The sequence below is a fragment of the Paramisgurnus dabryanus genome, chromosome 8 (assembly GCF_030506205.2).
Source record: "Paramisgurnus dabryanus chromosome 8, PD_genome_1.1, whole genome shotgun sequence".
In the NCBI taxonomy this organism is placed as follows: domain Eukaryota; kingdom Metazoa; phylum Chordata; class Actinopteri; order Cypriniformes; family Cobitidae; genus Paramisgurnus; species Paramisgurnus dabryanus.
The window spans coordinates 389965-409115 of NC_133344.1; the positions used below are offsets into that span (position 1 = coordinate 389965).

At 40.5% G+C, this 19151-nt stretch overlaps 3 protein-coding genes across 10 annotated transcripts in view; 1 reads left to right on the forward strand and 2 right to left on the reverse strand.

Moving 5' to 3' along the window:
• The window catches only part of sidt2 (SID1 transmembrane family, member 2), a 245192-nt gene that overhangs the window by 176339 nt on the left and 49702 nt on the right, over positions 1 to 19151 (forward strand). The window lies entirely within an intron of this gene.
• LOC135770190 (transmembrane protein 25) lies at positions 1945 to 13652 on the reverse strand. 6 transcript variants are annotated; one of them, XR_010542562.1, is made up of 9 exons: positions 13433 to 13652; positions 13106 to 13160; positions 3895 to 4245; positions 3457 to 3747; positions 3020 to 3151; positions 2866 to 2899; positions 2661 to 2767; positions 2481 to 2576; positions 1945 to 2386 (listed from the first exon to the last, which is right to left on the reverse strand). XR_010542562.1 is itself a non-coding variant. In XM_065279928.1 (9 exons), exons 2-8 carry the CDS (start codon positions 13152 to 13154, stop codon positions 2536 to 2538), a joined length of 1005 nt encoding a protein of 334 aa, XP_065136000.1. In that variant the 5' UTR covers positions 13155 to 13160; positions 13433 to 13652; the 3' UTR covers positions 1945 to 2386; positions 2498 to 2535. The 6 variants fall into 6 exon arrangements, 3 of the variants coding, with proteins under 3 accessions (XP_065136000.1, XP_065135998.1, XP_065135999.1); XM_065279928.1 differs by having other exon boundaries at positions 2498 to 2576; XM_065279926.1 differs by having other exon boundaries at positions 2498 to 2584.
• Positions 14654 to 19151, reverse strand: part of sik3 (SIK family kinase 3) — a 35776-nt gene continuing 31278 nt past the window's right edge. For both annotated transcript variants that reach the window (XM_065280247.2, XM_065280246.2), the window contains one exon: positions 14654 to 16071. The gene's annotated coding sequence lies outside the window, so the exon portion shown is untranslated. The remainder of the gene's footprint in view (positions 16072 to 19151) is intronic.

Genomic DNA, 19151 nt, shown 5'->3' on the forward strand with positions numbered 1-19151 from the left:
TGGTTTCTTCTTATAATGTTTAGTTTATTGGAGTCTGTAATGTATCTGGACAAGTTTATGTCTCTTTTAATGTTTGACTGAGACAAGCATGAGATGATACAGAAGATTTAAGAGTAAAGACTGCAGCTGCACCTCCTCGTGGACAGAAAGAACATGACATGCTTCTATTAAATCATAATTCATACCTACACACTTACACTGAGCTATACACAAATATACTTACAAATAAATATACACACACATATGATTTTATTATACTCCTCTTTAAATATAATGTCAAGATTTTATTATACTCCTCTTTAAATATATACCGATCTTATAATGATTAATTATTTAATATACGCTCCCTTTATATTACAAATTGCATTCCATATAGCAGCAGAGAATTCTGGGTAAATTTTGTTTTTAAAATACTGAGTATGAACGTACTCAACAGGAGTTTTCGGTATATTTGCAAATGCAAATATTTAAATATTATTCCCACAAACATTCATTTTAACAATGTCATCTCATAATACACTGCACTGAATCAGTCAGTGTGAATGATGTCATTAAACCAGTCAGCATGAACGATGTCATCGAACCAGTCAGCGTGAATTATGTCATTGAAACGGTCAGCGTGAACGATGTCATTGAATCGGTCAGCGTGAATGATGTCATCGAATCGGTCAGTGTGAATGATGGCATTGAATCGGTCATGGTGAATGATGTCATCGAACCAGTCAGCGTGAATGATGTCATCAAACTGGTCAGCGTGAATGATGTCATCAAACTGGTCAGCGTGAATGATGTCATTGAATCGGTCAGCGTGAATGATGTCATCGAATCGTTCAGCGTGAATGATGTCATCGAATCGGTCAGTGTGAATGATGTCATCGAATCGGTCAGCGTGAATGATGTCATCGAATCGGTCAGCGTGAATAATGTCATCGAATCAGTCAGCGTGAATGATGTCATCGAATCAGTCAGCGCGAATGATGTCATCGAACCGGTCAGCGTGAAAGATGTCATCGAATCGGTCAGCGTGAATGATGTCATCGAATCGGTCAGCGTGAATGATGTAATCGAATCGGTAAGCGTGAATGATGTCATCGAATCGGTCAGTGTGAATGATGTCATCGAATCGGTCAGTGTGTATGATGTCATCGAATCGGTCAGCGTGAATGATGTCATCGAATCGGTCAGCGTGAATGATGTCATCGAATCGGTCAGTGTTAATGATCTCATTGAATCAGTGAGTGTGAATGATGTCATAGAATTGGTTAGCTTGTGAATGATGTCATCGAATCGGTCAGCGTGAATGATGTCATCGAATCGGTCAGCGTGAATGATGTCATCGAATCGGTCAGCGTGAATGATGTCATCGAATCGGTCAGTGTTAATGATCTCATTGAATCAGTGAGTGTGAATGATGTCATAGAATTGGTTAGCTTGTGAATGATGTCATAGAATTGGTCAGCGTGAATGATGTCATCGAATCGGTCAGCGTGAATGATGTCATCGAATCGGTCAGCGTGAATGATGTCATCGAATCGGTCAGCGTGAATGATGTCATCGAATCGGTCAGCGTGAATGATGTCATCGAATCGGTCAGCGTGAATGATGTCATCGAATCTGTAAGTGTGAATGATGTCATCGAATCGGTCAGCGTGAATGATGTAATCGAATCGGTAAGCGTGAATGATGTCATCGAATCGGTCAGCGTGAATGATGTAATCGAATCGGTAAGCGTGAATGATGTCATCGAATCGGTCAGTGTGAATGATGTCATCGAATCGGTCAGCGTGAATGATGTCATCGAATCGGTCAGCGTGAATGATGTCATCGAATCGGTCAGTGTTAATGATCTCATTGAATCAGTGAGTGTGAATGATGTCATAGAATTGGTTAGCTTGTGAATGATGTCATAGAATTGGTTAGCTTGTGAATGATGTAATTGAATTGGTCAGCGTGAATGATGTCATCGAATCGGTCAGCGTGAATGATGTCATCGAATCGGTCAGCGTGAATGATGTCATCGAATCGGTCAGCGTGAATGATGTCATCGAATCGGTCAGCGTGAATGATGTCATCGAATCTGTCAGCGTGAATGATGTCATCGAATCTGTCAGCGTGAATGATGTCATCGAATCGGTCAGTGTGAATGATGTCATCGAATCTGTCAGCGTGAATGATGTCATCGAATCGGTCAGTGTGAATGATTGCATCGAATCAGTCAGCGTAAATGATGTCATTGAAACAGTCAGTGTGAATGATGTCGCTGAATCAGTCAGCATGAATGATGTCAACGAAACAGTCAGCGTGAATGATCATCAGAGCCAGATTTCATCACTACTGGTGCTGCTCACTTTATAGATGTAACCCACCATTGGATATCTAGCAAACCCTGTAAAGGCAAAATCATAATCAAATCACATACATCTGCTGAGACTAAACCTAACACACACACACACATCAAAAGCTTCAAATAAATCTCTCACAGGTCATGACCTCTGACCTCTGGCAGCGTATGCTGTAGACAGATCTTCCTCTTCCTCATCTACCCGTCTCCTCTCCAGTGTGTTCTGTTTGGAGTTCTGTTGTCCTACAAACATTTACAGATGAGAGTTTGTTGTGTTTATAGTTTACTGGTCTGAGAACAGTCACTAACAAATACTCACCCTTACAGAGCGCACGATCATCATTCAACTGCACATGTGATGGGAGTGACATATTCTCTCTTGGGAGATACATCCCATGCACCTGAACCTTCAGTACATCACTACTGCTGCTCAATGAAAAACACCACCAGTGTTAATAATGACAGATCAGCCCTGTTATCAGACTAAAGCTTTATTAAAGACCACAAGAACTCAACTGTCCCACCATTTGGAGGAAAGATGCAGAGCGATTGGATCCTCTGAGAGAGAGAGGGAGGGAGAGAGAGAGAGAGGGAGGGAGAGAGAAAGAAAGAAAGAAAAAAGTTAAAAAGTGGTATAGTTCATACTGCAGAATTTGTGAGATAAAGTGTGTTTGGTACCGATTGCTTTGGTTTTGTCTTTCTGTAAGAGGAAGAAGACCATTAGCGTGAGGATGAGAAGGGTAACGAATCCAAGAGCTCCACCTGTTACTATTCCAAACATTGGCACCTCCACCCGTGACTGCAAGAATTCTGCATGATACATCCAAGTACTTGAATCAGTATTAAACTTCTGAAAAAACATACAGATTTATTACAACTGCTGTAAACCAATCACACAAAACTAACATCACATCATTACCTGACATGTCATCATTACCTGACATCACATCATTACCTCACATCACTACCTGACATCTCATAATTTCCTGACATCACATTACCTGTAATGACATCACATCATTGTCTGACATCACATCATTACCTGACATCACATCATTACCTGACAGTTTGCTACATATATTAAAATTAAAGAAAGTCTGAAAACAAAACATTACGTGTAAGAGTCAAGTTAGTGTGGGCGGAGCCAAGGCTGTTGTTGGCATTAATGGAGATGTTCCTTGATAGGCTACTCAGAGTGACATGTAGACTGTGATTGGCTAGCCACGGGTAGCTCCGCGAGTCCAGGATGAGAAAGTCTGAGGTGTTGGCCACCATATGACCGGACTGATCCACCCAGCTGATAGTAGCAGGTGGATTGGATCGCACCAAAGCAAACAAAATGAGGGAAAGGCCGGGGTCCGAGGTCTCGCTGTAGTGAGCATCAACCTTCAGAATCTCTGGTTGGACTAAAACATGAAGGAGAAAATCAGCTTTAGATTTCAGACTTCAGGATGTTTCACTGAAGGAAACTACTCAAATTCTTAAGCATCTGTTAAGACAGTAAGGAGACACACAAACACACAGTGTCTGATCTAGGATCAGTGGTGACTTACACTGTACATTGAGTGTGACAGTTGCATTGTAGCTCGTTCCGCCCAAGGGGTTTTGGGCTGAACACATCAGCTCTCTGTCCCAGCGTTTGGGTCTAAGTGTGAATGTGCTGTTCCTCTCAGATCCATACTTTAGCTCTCCAGCATCATCTGATGATGTCATGACCAGACGCCCCACCCCCCTGCTGCCAGTAACCTCGCTCTGCCTCTCCCCATTCAGGTACCAGGAGAGCAGGGGAGGGGCTTGTGGATTCCATCCCTCTGATTGGCAGTTAAAGCGATGAGTAACATTCTCCTGTAAAGTTATTGAAGAGGTCTGCTGTCCATCAATTTTGGGCCTGGGTTCAATTGCGGCTGTGCCAATCACAGAAAAAGATTAAAACAGATCAAAATGATGCTGAAGGTAAACCAAATAAATGTGTGAGGTCTGACTGAATGAGTGAATGTTTGTTTATGTGTGTGTGTGTGTGTGTGTTAGAGTAGGGACACACCAAGCTGATGCCAACACAATAGCGCAGACTGTGAGGTTTGCTCACATTGGCTGCGTGCGTCTGGGTCCAAAGTTGCCTTGACCGACCAAGCCAACAGTTAAAGCATAATTTATAGTCATGCTTAGGTTGACATGCACCTTACCAAAATGTTAACCATGCGTCCGTTCTACGTGGACAGCAAGCGGTGCGATTGGTCCACTAGAACCCCTCCTATCAGGTCAGGTGCCAAGATGGCATAACTGGGGGGGCATTTTATTCTCTTGGAGGGCTCCACACTATACCGTATTGAGACTGATTCCCTGCTCCTTTTCATTAGTCACTTTATTATGGCTACCTATAGGCTTATTATTGTATGTATTTTACACATGTGACTTTCACCATTACATCAAATAACAATCCTGATAATTGTGAATTAACTCCATATCTCTTACTCCATTAACTCTTACCTAATCTGAGGCGAATGGCTTCAGCGCACAAATGAAAAACATAAGACGAGTGGAATTCAGGGACACATGTGATTTTTCCTTTTCAGCCTGTGAGGTTTTAAACATTTGTTCCCTAAATGCAACTCACGTGATCTAGTAAGGTCACTGTCACTATTATCATCAAAGCGAACTGTGAAGATAAATAAAACTTTATTAATGAAACTGAATCAGGGCTGCCGACCGGGCTGTGGATACTGACTACTAGTGGTCTATATGTGTAATTGCACATCAATGCGGACAATCACACAGAAGTATATATGATATCCGTTGCATTGAGGCTATGACGTAGGACCTATGCACAACTATAATGACCCCTTAACACCTGACTGTCAAGTATCACAGGTGTTCTGCCCATGCGCTATATAACTTTATCTCTTTACATACCAGCAGGTGGCAGTAGTCAATATTCATTACTGAAAGCTGAAAGAGCTATGAATGCTGGGATATAAAACATAAAACAAAGCAGCAAATCTCACTCCTCCTCACAGATGAATCTGTTATATTTGTAATATCTTATGAGACATAACTGTTTAAAATGAGTTGCAGAAGGCGCGTAACGTCAAAAATGAGAATGATGTTAACCGAATGCTCTGGACACAAGTACTATACAGTCATCTCATCAAATACTTTAGCATCAGATCCGCTTAATCCTGCTCTCAGGCCATTCAGAAATGCTGTTTTATTAGATTGACATCACTAATTCCACATGCTGAATCAGCCAAACAATGGTGACGGTCATTTTAAGTGAGTGACCATGAGTGAGTGAGTGAGCGAGTGAGAAAGTGAGAGTTAGTGAGTGAGTGAGTGAGTGAGTGAGTGAGTGAGTGTGTGTGGGTGGGTGGGTGAATGAGAGAGTGAGAAAGTGAGAGTGAATGAGAGAGTCACTGAGTGATTCAGTGAGTGATTCAGTGAGTGAGTGAGTGAGTGAGTGAGTGAGTGAGTGAGTGATTGAGTGAGTGAGTCAGTGAGTGAGTGAGTGATTCAGTGAGTGATTCAGTGAGTGAGTGAGTGAGTGAGTGAGTGAATAAGTGTGAGTGAGAGTCAGTGAGTGAGTGAGTGAGTGAGAGTAAGTGAGAGTGAGAGAGTGAGTGAGTGAGAGTGAGTAATTCAGTGAGTGAGTACATTTAGTCTCTCTAAATGTATTGAACCTTGGAAACCTAAGGAAATAAACAGATATTGAAAAAAAAAATATATATATATATATATATACCAAGATTTTAAATTAAACCAAGCAAAAGGAGAGTCAATCTTAGCTTGCCAAACTTGCTAAACAACAACCAAAGTTTTTCACTAGAGGTGTCAATTGGCTACTGTGAAAGGACCCAGGCTTAACAAAAGGCTAAATTTTCCCCTGAAAGGACAACAGTCTGCAAACGACCCATCTAATTACAAATTCTGACGACCGCCAGCTGGATACCATTTAAATTTCAATAACTAAATACAGCAATACAGGTAACAATGGATGGAGGTAACACATCAGCGGGATGGGACCCCAACACCCTGGCCATCATATACCCGGATGATGTAACCAGTGAAACTGCAAGAAAGAAATTCAAAACCAAACTGATCAAAGAATCCCCAGAAACACTTAAAGCAGACTTTATACAAGTGAATGAGAGGAACGTAAAAGCAGACCTGCTCTTCCACACAGAACACCCAAACGCCTGGCATTCAGCACTCTGCTCTACCTACAAAGACCTTAAAATGGGTGGAAACAAAGCAATGAGACAATTATATCTGGACACTACACCTAAATTTAACATAAACTTATATCATAATGGCACTGTTATGATCCAGGGCTCTGAGGACAGACTGGAACAATTCGAGAGAGACTTTGCAGGCCTGAAAGCTTTAGCAGAGAAGGAGAAGTCATCCCTCCCCCCAACATCATCATCAGCTGCAACAACAGCAGATGAAGAAATCACAGCCTCACCTGCACGAAAACACACAGCCCCTCCCTCCCCCCACACACCAAGATCAGCAGTGTCAATCCAACGGATTCAGGAGTGCCTCTCACAATTGGAGATGGAAATTGCTGAATTTAAAGAAAGCAAACTCCAAGAATCTGACACTACTCAACAGTTAAGAGAGGAAATAAAGAATATAAAAGAGGAGAACAACAGCAGAACATGCACACTGGAGATGATCGTAAAAAATCTCCAAAGAGACAACAAAACTCTTACAGAAGAAGTGTCTAAGCTTAAGAAACATCTAGTGGAAAAAGACACACTCATCCACAGCATAAATGAAAAACTGGAACATTTTATCAAAAGCTCTGATAAGATTCACCCCAGATGCACATCCACAGGCTCCCAGACAGCAAATGAACAAAACAACAGAGATAACTGCCAGAGAACCAATAACAGGACAATCACACAACCAACCCAGCAGAGTCCCCAAAAACGCACCAGTCAGACCTCACAGCACTCTCAAAAACCACAACCACCAAAAACTGCCATTCTAATAGACTCGAATGGCAAATTCTTACACCATCAGAAGCTCTTCCCCAAACATGCGGTTGGCAAATTTTGGTGCCCCACAACCAACAGCGCACTCCAGCTCCTCCACCAATCCACTCTGCACAACCCACAGAACATTGTCATACACACCGGAACAAATGATCTGTACAACCAGAGAGAGAAAGTCGCTGACAGTGTTGTAAGAGTGGCTGAGAAGGCTCGAAGGATATTCCCACAAGCCAACATCACCATCTCCACATTACTTCACAGGAAGGACTATCCAGCTGGTCTGATCAACAGTATAAACCAGAAGATCACCTCTGCATGCTCCAGCCTCACGGCAATCAAAGTTGCACACCATCCGAGCCTTACAACAGAGGACTTATACGATCACGTGCACCTAAGCCAAGAGAGTGTACGAATCTTTGCCAAAAACCTAAAAGATGTAGCTCTTGGTAGAAAGACACAACCCTCTTCCTCACAACATCATCGCCCAAGACCCAACAGCCATAACAGTAACCAGCATACGACCTCAACAAGGCATCTACAAACAAAAATCTCTCCCATCAGAGCAGAGCAAACAATATCAAAACAGACTGAAGGCCAACCAAGTACTTCTCCACTCAGCCTCAGTCAATCTACAAATATGGACACTTCTACCCATCAGTCAGAAGCTATCAACGGAGCAACACAGCCCATCTCACCATCACAGCAGTCCACATATGCTGAAATTACAAAGGGCAAACAACACACTGGCTCCTCAGACATTACAGAAGTGAGAAATCTCCTACACCTTATCTGTAAAATGCTAGCGTAAGGCAACTGGACTACCAAAACACCTATCTCTACCTCACAATGGCATCTTTTACTATAAGCGCTTGGAATATTCAAGGCCTCTACTCCTCAACCTTAGGGGCCAAAACTCTAAAAACAGAGTTCCTAAAAAACATTAATAATCAGGACATCATTATTCTACAAGAAACATGGTGCAGATCAGACACTGACACTCGCTGCCCTTCGGGATACATAGAAATTATATTGTCATCACTTAAGAACGGCAACGTGAAACGTGGAAGAGACTCTGGCGGCATTATCATTTGGTACAAAGAGACTTTAAAAAATGACTTATTTGTACAGAAAAAGGATTCAACACACATCTGGCTTAAACTCAAAAGAGGCATCATAGACTGGATAAGGACCTTTATATCTGTGCAGCCTACATACCTCCATCAGAATCACCATACTACAAGGACAATCTCTTTGATCAGCTTCAGATGGAAACCAGCCATTTTCAGGCTGAAGGAAACGTACTGTTATGTGGAGACTTTAATGCCCGAACAGGCTCAGAACCGGACATTATAGACACTCATGGGAATAATCATATACTGAAAACAAACATGCTTCTCATTCCCACCACTACAACACGAAACAACCCTGACAGTACAGTTAACAAAAATGGTAGGGAGTTGGTGTGTCTCTGTCGAGGTTTGGGCTTATATATGCTTAATGGTAGGATCCGAGGTGACTCTTTAGGTCGATTCACATACTGCTCATCTCTTGGTGCTAGTGTTGTTGACTATGCCATTACAGACCTAGACCCCTCCCTATTACGAGCATTTACAGTCAGACCACAGTCTACCTTATCAGACCACTGTCAAATAAACGTGTTTATAAAGAGAACACAACAAACTCATAGAAGCGAACAAAAGCCCTACAATTTGACCAAATTGAACCCAACATTTAAATGGTCCCCAAACTCTGAAACCGAATTTATTAGCGCAGTCAGCTCCAAAGACATTTCCAACTTAATTAATACATTTAAAACAACACAGTTTATGACTAATAAAATCGAGGTAAATGCTGCAGTACAACAAATAAATCATATTTATGAAAGATGCGCAATCAAAGCGAACCTACTCCGTACAAACAAAAAAAACTAAAGTAAAATCTGGAGATGAAATCTGGTTCGATCATGAATGTAAAAGTAAAAGACAACGTCTCCGACAACTCTCCAACCAAAAACACAGAGATCCACACAAACCAGAAATAAGACAAAACTATTGCGAAGCACTTAGGGATTACAAAAATACAAGTCACTACAAAAAACAACAACACCTCAATTATACTCTCAAAGAAATCCAAGACTCAATTCATAATAATCAATTCTGGGAAAAATGGAATAGCCTAAACAAAAAACAAAACCAGGACATACCCATACAAAATGGAGAATTATGGAAAGACTATTTTAAAAACCTATTCAGGGAAATCTCCTCAGATAGTCTTACACCTGATCAAAAAAATTTACAAACTAAACTAAAACAATTGGAATCCATCATTAAAAACAACCAAAACCCCTTAGATTACCTGATTAGCTTAGAAGAACTAAAAGAAGCACTAAAGAAATTAAAACCCAGAAAGGCATGCGGTTTAGACAACATCAGAACAGAAATGTTGAAACACAGTCCTGCAGCAATGCAAGAGGCACTTTTAAAAATGTTTAATTTAATCCTACAAACTGGACACTTTCCTGAAACCTGGAGTACAGGTTTAATACACCCGCTATATAAGAGCGGAGACAAATTTGACCCCAATAACTACAGAGGCATTTGTGTAAATAGTAATCTAGGGAAGACTTTCTGTGGTATCTTAAATGCTCGGATTCTGGCCTTCCTTACCAAACACAACGTCTTAAGTAAAAGTCAGATTGGATTTTTACCAAACCACCGCACCACTGACCACATTTACACACTACAGACGCTACTCAACCAACACGTTCATCATAAAAACAAAGGCAAAGTTTATGCATGTTTCGTTGACTTTAAAAAAGCATTCGACTCGATATGGCACGACGGCTTATACTATAAAATTCTACAATCAGGCATAGGAGGAAAAGTATATGACATCATTAAATCCATGTACTCAGAAAACAAGTGCGGAGTTAAAATCGGTGACAAAAGAACAGAATTTTTCAGTCAAGGGCGTGGGGTGAGACAGGGCTGTAACTTGAGTCCAACTCTGTTTAACTTGTATATTAATGAGTTAGCAGTGTTACTGGAACAATCCAGCACACCCGGTCTCATCCTAAACAACTCCGAGATTAAAGCTCTTCTGTATGCAGATGATCTGGTGCTATTGTCAGACACTGCACAAGGTTTACAGCAACACCTGGACCTGCTGGAGAAATACTGTTAAAATTGGGCCCTGACGGTCAATCTGAAAAAAACTAAAATTATGATTTTCCAGAAAAAAGCAAGATTACAGGATAACAGATACACATTTACTCTGGGAAACACTGCACTAGAACACACCTTACACTACGACTATCTCGGGTTAAAAATCAGCGCATCAGGCGGTTTTGGTCTCGCGGTAAATGCACTTAAAGAGAAAGCTAGACGAGCATTCTATGCCATCAAAGGCAAATTTAAACAAACAGACATTCCTGCTACAGTTTGGTGTAAAATATTTGATAGTGTAATAATGCCCATAGCTCTGTATGGTTGTGAGGTTTGGGGTCCACAATGCCTAACAGATTACTCCAAATGGGACAAACATCCAATGGAATCCCTGCATGCTGAATTCTGTAGAAATATTTTAAGAGTTCAGAGAAGAACACCTACTAATGCATGCAGGGCTGAATTAGGCAGATATCCCCTAATAATACACATCCAAAAACGCTCCCTTAAATTCTGGTCACACTTAAACTCAAGTCCCCCGAACACACTTCAGTATGAAGCCCTTAAAACCCAAGAGAAGAGACCTAAAACCAGTCCCATCTGTCAACTGGCTCTAAAACTCCAGACCAGCACTAATGAATGCAAACAAACCACAATAAACCAAATCATTAAAGAAAGTCAAACTTTATATTTGGATCATTGGGATAATGAAAGTAAAAACCAAAGTAAACTAGAATGTTATCGGGCACTAAACAGAAAATACAGTCTGTCAGAATATCTCTCCACTGTTAGAGATGTAAAGCAGAGACGAATCCTCACTAAATACAGACTCAGTGATCACAGTCTGGCAATAGAGAAAGGCCGACATAGACAAACATGGCTCCCAAAAGAAGAGCGAATCTGTGTCCATTGTGACAGTGACGAGATCGAGACAGAGACACACTTTCTCCTTTACTGTGGTAAATATAAAGAGCTTAGAGAAAAACACTTTGACAAAATCTCAAAGCTCATACCAGAGTTTCATAGCTCTTCAGATTCAGATCAAATGAAGATGTTACTGGGGGAAGACAGACACCCATCAGCTGCTGCTAAATTCATTTATCAGTTACACACCATCAGAAATAATCCACAGCCCTGATCTTGTACAGTACTTTTATTTTACCTCTCATCTGCCTCCATAAATGTACATTTGTATACTTCATATGTTTATATTTCAAAGTCAACTTTATATTGTAAATATCCTCTGATTCTATTTTATTTTGCAGTAGTACTTCATCTATCACCCAGCACCTTAGCTTAATTGCACCTTAATGTTTGTTAATATTGTGTTATTGTATGTTTCTTGTTCTATGTATAATGCTTTGGCAATATTGTAAGTGACACAATCATGCCAATAAAGTTCTTTAAATTGAAATTGAGAGAGTCAGTGAGTGATTCAGTGAGTGAGTGATTAAGAGAGTGAGTCAGTGAGTGATTCAGTGAGTGAGTGAGTGAGTGAGTGAGTGAGTGAGTGAGTGAGTGAGTGATTCAGTGAGTGAGTGAGTGAGTGAGTGATTCAGTGAGTGAGTGAATAAGTGTGAGTGAGAGTGAGTGAGAGAGTGAGTGAGTGAGTGAGTGAGTGAGAGTGAGTAATTCAGTGAGTGAGTGAGAGAGTCAGTCAGTGAGTGATTCAGTGAGTGAGTGACCATGAGTGAGTGAGTGAGAGAGTGAGTGAGAAAGTGAGAGTGAGTGAGTGAGTGAGTGAGTGAGTGAGTGAGAGAGTGTGTGTGGGTGGGTGGGTGAATGAATGAGAGAGTGAGAAAGTGAGAGTGAGTGAGAGAGTCACTGAGTGATTCAGTGAGTGATTCAGTGAGTGAGTGAGTGAGTGAGTGAGTGAGTGAGTGAGTCAGTGAGTGAGTGAGTGATTCAGTGAGTGATTCAGTGAGTGAGTGAGTGAATAAGTGTGAGTGAGAGTCAGTGAGTGAGTGAGTGAGTGAGTGAGAGTAAGTGAGAGTGAGAGAGTGAGTGAGTGAGAGTGAGTAATTCAGTGAGTGAGTGAGAGAGTCAGTGAGTGATTCAGTGAGTGAGTGATTAAGAGAGTGAGTCAGTGAGTGAGTGAGTGAGTGAGTGAGTGAGTGAGTGAGTGAGTGAGTGATTCAGTGAGTGAGTGAGTGAGTGAGTGAGTGATTCAGTGAGTGAGTGAATAAGTGTGAGTGAGAGTGAGTGAGAGGGAGAGAGTGAGTGAGTGAGTAATTCAGTGAGTGAGTGAGAGAGTCAGTCAGTGAGTGATTCAGTGAGTGAGTGATTAAGAGAGTGAGTCAGTGAGTGAGTCAGTAAGTGATTCAGTGAGTGATTGAGTATGTGATTCAGTGAGTGAGTGAGTGAGTGAATAACTGTGAGTGAGAGTGAGTGAGAGGAAGAGAGTGAGTGAGTGAGTGAGTGAGAGTGAGTAATTCAGTGAGTGAGTCAGTGAGTGATTCAGTGAGTGAGTGAGTGATTCAGTGAGTGAGTGAGTGATTCAGTGAGTGAGTGAGTGATTAAGAGAGTGAGTGAGTGAGAGAGTCAGTTAGTGAGTGATTAAGAGGTTGAGAGAGTGAGTGAGAAAGTGAGTGAGTGTTTTCTCTTACCTGCACAGGCCCAAGTGAAAGTGTGAAGGAACAAAGCTGTCAGAGGCATAATCACCTGTGCACACACACAAAACTCTCTCATCAGAGGTTTAAATTAAAACACTGTGTGTGCGTGCGTGTGTCTGTGTTTTATGTGCAAATGCATCAGCAGGAATAATATTGAGTTAAATGTGAATCAGAAGAGATTGAATCATCTCTGATCAGATTGATTGATAATCAAACCGATGTTGTTTACATGCAGAATTAATATCTCTTACAAGTGATGTTGAACCCAAAACAAACACTGCATGTAAGAAAAATCACACAAATACACACTGAGCATCTTACCTCTATGCACAGAGACGCTGTTAATGTCGACAAGCTGTGTATCCATTCAGAGCACAAACACACACAGACACACACAGAGTCTGATGCAGCACTCGGACGGAAGGCGAGCTTTGATTTATTACTGATGCACAACACTGAGAGAAGGCAGCAGGACACAAGCGTGTTTGTGTAATACACACACACACACACATCTGTGATCAACTGCTCATGTCTGCTGCTGCTGAACCTCTGCAGTGCAGATTCACTGTTAGACAGAAGCAAGTGCTCACAGATCTGATGATGACATCACAATGACCTCACCATTCATTCATTCATACTGATGAGGAGAAATCTGCTGAGCAAGAAGCATTAAATCACTGAGGATGCTGATGTCATCTAAACTTCATTCCCAGATCTTTAAGGACCAGAACCTACTACAGTGTTATTCTGGGAATACTATGGAAGTATGAGTAGACTGGATTTCAACATCTCTGACTTCTCTGGATTAGTTTGAGCAATAGATTTCAGTCCTTTATCACCTCAAACCCTTACAGGGCCCATTGTGGGGAATAACAGGGTTTTATTATTGTTTATATGTCTGTCTTTCTTTATACCATTCCAGCATCTATGGCTACATTCATGGCAAGAACCAGTCAATCCATATACAAGTGTGTGTGTGTGTGTGTGGGGGGGGGGGGGGGGTAATTTGGTCCAATATGCCTAACTTGCATGTTTTTGGCCTGTGGGAGGAAACTGGAGTACCAGTGAATCAGTACTTCAAGTTATAGATATATTATATGTGTCTGAAACAGCCAAATGTAGCATTTATTTACATATATATATATATATATATATATATATATATCTATGGTCTGATGTGGTGCGAGGACTAGTTAGTTAGCATATTCATATCTGTGGTTCAAGCTGCACAATTGAGTAGAGGCAGAACCTAATTTGCATATTCATAGACCCAGGTTTACTAAATGAGGCAAGAGTGTTGCTGTTTTAAAGCATGAAGACATTACTGTGACAGGTAAAGCTTTTATATATGTGATTATAAATGATAACATTCTTGACTAAAGGGAGACTTTAACACCTGCAGTTACTTTCAGCTAATTTCAAACTGAATGAACGATTCCCGAGTCAATCAAGAGGAGTCATTTAGAACGAACATCAATCACGAATCACCCAACACAAATCAACTTGCTTGAAATAAGAGTCGGTCAACACATTTCTCTCATATTCATTTATTTATTTATATATATTTATTTATTTCATTTCAGTTTGTCTGGAATTCTTTTTTTAGATGTTGTTGCACTTTAGTATTTTTCCAAAAACAAAGTCAAAAAAAGGAACAAAATGACAGAAAGATGAAAGAACAGAAGAGGACAAGAATGAGAGATGACGCTGGTCTCACCTCAGATCATACGACAGCTATTAGTTTGGTCAGACTGAAGATGACGTTTCACTTCAAACTCTTTAAAACTGAGAATAATTAAGCAATGCTCTCTCTCTCTCTCTCTCTCTCAGTTAATATGGCTAAAACAATTAATATAACAAAAAAAAAACAAAATGCAAAAGCTTTTTCAACAATATTCACATAAACAATAACCAATTAAAGCTTTAAAACAGATATGAAGCTTAATAAAAACATCACCTTTGAGCAGTACTCATCTACTACCCACAATTCAGCTGTCACTGACATCAGAGAGACATAAAGAAAGAGAGAGAGAGAGATTGAGTGAGTGAAAGAGTGTGTGTGAAAGAGAGAAAGAAGGATGAGTGTGTGTGAAAGAAAGAGAGAGAGAGAGAGAGGGATGAGAGAGTGTGTGCGCTTGAGTAAGAGAATGTGTGAGAGAGATTGAGAGAGAGAGAGAGAGAGAGATTGAGAGAGAGAGAGAGAGAGAGCAACAGTGATGAGAGAGTGATGGAATGAAGAAGGTTGAAGAAAAAACAGGAAGGAAATGAAGCAGGAAAATACAAATCACAAAAACAGAAAAAGTGCAAAAATGAGTTTGTGAGGAAAGAAACGCTGCTATTGCAACACAGAACCGTTTTACTAACAACCGTCATAATTTGAATGATAAAATGTCTTTACAGAAAACAAGAAGAATCATAATTCCTACAGAACATTAGCCATAAAAATGTGTTAAAAGAAACCAAAAAGTAGAGGTGGGAAGTGTTTGAGATTTAGCCGTCCGCACGCCGTCCCTCTCTCCCCCCGCCGCCGGCACCGGCTCGGATGGTTCATGACATCACGGCCCGACCGGAGCGATCCACACACGGGGCGGGCGAGAGGTGAACTAACACAGGCTTCAGTGAAATACTTTGGGTTTGTGGCGTTTGGTAATGGAGTCTCTGTGCATGTGTGTGTGTGTTTTCTCGTAAGACTCTTGCGTTCGCCTCGTACGTCGGAGTGCGCAGAGAGCGCTGCTATGGCAACGATAAGAGGGAGGTGTAAGGGTGAGGGAGGGTGGATGATTATTGGTCGGCAGCAGACGGGGCGGCGCTCGCTGTATCCGATCAAAGAGAACTTCAGCCTCCTGCCCCGCCTCCTGCCTGCAGGCCACACCCACAGCACCCGACAGACAGATGAAGAGGATTTGGCATGACAGCACAACACAGCAGAGGGATATGACCTTTATACAGCAAATACACCCCTGAAAGAAAGAAATAACATCACGGATTACTGACATGACACACGTTTGTCTAAAGGTAAAGCTGTAAAAACTGAAGATACATCTGATTCAAATTAAACAAACATCAAGTTGCTGAGGCTGTTACACAACACGCTGCTGAAATGAATATGAATGAAAATAAGTAATAGTTTGATTAAATATATGCATCACAAATGTCACATGTCTCTCTTCTGTACGTACGCTACAAGAAATCACAGGAAATAACTTGACTTGTGTTGACAGTTTTGTTTGCTAACACCAAAAAAATGAGCCGAGCCCAAGAAAGAGAGACATCTGATTATAGTTATTATCGTTTGTAAAGTTTTAAATATGGATATTTCTCTTACAAAACCGCACAGATTACCCTCAGAAGGCTTTTGTTTATGCTCATGGGGGCGTTTGGATGACTTTTGTTAAGGATGGATGCACAATATTTGGGCTTAAAGGAGGTGGACCCCATATTCATACATTATAAAAATTGAAAGAGTGAAGACATTTTCTAAAAAACTGAAAAATGATGGACATATGCATCTCAGATGTCTTGAGTGTAAGTCAGGGGTTTATTATGATTTTTGGCTGAACTATGGTATAACTGTGATTATAACCTGTGTCATCTCAGGAGTCAGCAGGTCTTTACAAACTTAACCCCCTCACTGCAAAAAATGAATGTCTAGCTTAGTATTTTTGTATTGTTTTCTAGCAAAAACATCTGAAAATTCTTAAATTGAGATAAGTTTAAGTAAGGGATAATCCACGGCTAGCCATGCATTAAAGGGTTTTAATGCACGACGTAGAGGCGAAGAACCACCCGACGCGTAGCGGAGGGTGGTTGTCTCTGCGAAGTGCATTAAAACCCTTTAATGCATGGCTAGCCGTGGATTATCCCGCTTATACCTTGGTTATTTGCCAAGTTAACGCTGCAAATAATGTTTACAGTGTAATTTTTTAACAGACGGGTAAAAATGACGGTCATTTTCTTAAGTTAAGGCTCGCACTCCGTCCGCTTAAAATAAAGTAGTGCCATTGTATTGCTTTTATTTAAATGAATTATCACATTTATTTAAATTCATTAGTAAAAGAGGGAGACAGAGAACTGAAAGAGGACCCGAAGAGAGAGAGAGAGAGAGAGAGAGAGAGAGAGAGAGAGAGAGAGAGAGATGCGTGCGCGAGTTACCTGTGGCTGTGTGCGTCTCTTTTTTAAAGTCTATCCCCTCGTTGCTCCGAATGTATTTTGAAAAGTTGACTGACAAATATGAAACCGGACAAAAGCCTATGTAAACCTTTTAAATCAAGTTGTCTTATTTCATTGTGCTTTGGCTTTACTGCATACAGTCTGTTAGAAATAGGGCTAGGTCTTAAAAAATATCTAGCCTATAGAATACGTTTCTTTGCGGGCCTATGGGATACTCCGTTTTTGCCACTCTGTTGAATATGTAGGTAGGAGAGGAGCTAACGAGATCTTATTTAGCTACCGGAAAGGAAACAGTGATCTCAACAACGGTGACTTGAAAAAGTATCTTTAATATTTTAATCAGATAATTATAATAACGCATTATAACATTAAACGTAATAATATAAAACATAATACCATGAAACAAAATAATATTTATAAAAACATCCCCAAAATAGCTCCTGTAATCTATTCTTACACTGACCTCATTATTTATTCAATTACAACAGCCAATGGCAAGTCTCCAGCAGAAATACGTATATTTAGTTTTAGATGTTCTGTTTATATTGTTTTAGACGTTTTGTATGGTACATAAATAAGATGGTTATACAGTAGGTATACAGTATTGTAGGTTTATCTATCACTTGATCGTTATTCCTTCGGCGCAGCAGTTTAATAATCTAATTTTGGCGGTTCTGTGACATCAGCTCATTCAGGTCCTGTCTGAGTAACGTAAAACTCACGTGCAAAAATCTACTTGAGAGGAAAGATTAAAGTTCTTATGACATTTTACTCCTGCGACCCGCCGCGATTAGGCGAGTACACTTTTATATGCTGCAGATCACGTTAATATTCTTATTATACACTTTATACACTCTTTGAGTGATCCCTGTATTTAATATGTCTGGGCTAAGCCCCGAATGTCCTTAAAAGCTGGAAACGCCTCTGCTAAAGCATATAGCTAACTCAATGATTCTTTAATTGATTTATTAAAATAATTTATGAATGACAGGCAAAACTGACAGTGACAAGGCAATCTTTATTTGAACTAATCATGTCATTTATTTATGTAAAGTGTGAAATTAAACCGGCGCACTTTAAAGAGAGACGCACTTACGTCTCTCTCTCTCTCTCTCTCTCTCTCTCTCTCTCTCTCGCTCTCTCGCTCTCTCTCTCGCTCTGTCTCTCGCTCTGTCTCTCGCTCTGTCTCTCGCTCTGTCTCTCGCTCTGTCTCTCGCTCTGTCTCTCTCGCTTGCTCTGCAAGTGTAACTGTGTTACTATGGTTACCAATGTTTATAGAAGCGGATTAATTTCTGACTGTAATCAAACTGACTGGAACTACCTGTGCATTAAACGGTTTTAATGCACACCTTCCAGCCAATCAGAATCGAGTATTTAAACAGACCATGGTATAATGGCTTTTAAGCTAAATGGCTTAAGATATTAAGTTTTGTTTATTGAAAAAATTATAAAAATCAAGAGGTTTATATTTAAAACAAGTAAAAATATCTGCGAGTGAGTTAAGAAGTAGTAGTAGTAGTAGATTTATTTATAAAGCACATATAAACACAACCACAAGGTTGACAAAAGTGCTGTACATTAGAAAAACAATACATAAGAGTAAACTTTCAAAGCAGTGAAATTCATTAGTTGTTAAAGACTGAAGATAAAAAATAAGATTTAAGCTTTAATGTAAACATGGAAAGGGGTGGTGCCATTCAAATAGACACTGATCCATAGTTTTGCAAAGGCTCTGTCCCATCTATGTTTTATCTTAGTCCTGCACACAGAGAGTAATCCAAGATCCTCAGACCTAAGTGACCTAGTTGGGTTATGAGGGCGTACTAAAACAGAAAGGTAGTTTGAAGCGAGGCCATGTAGACATTTATAC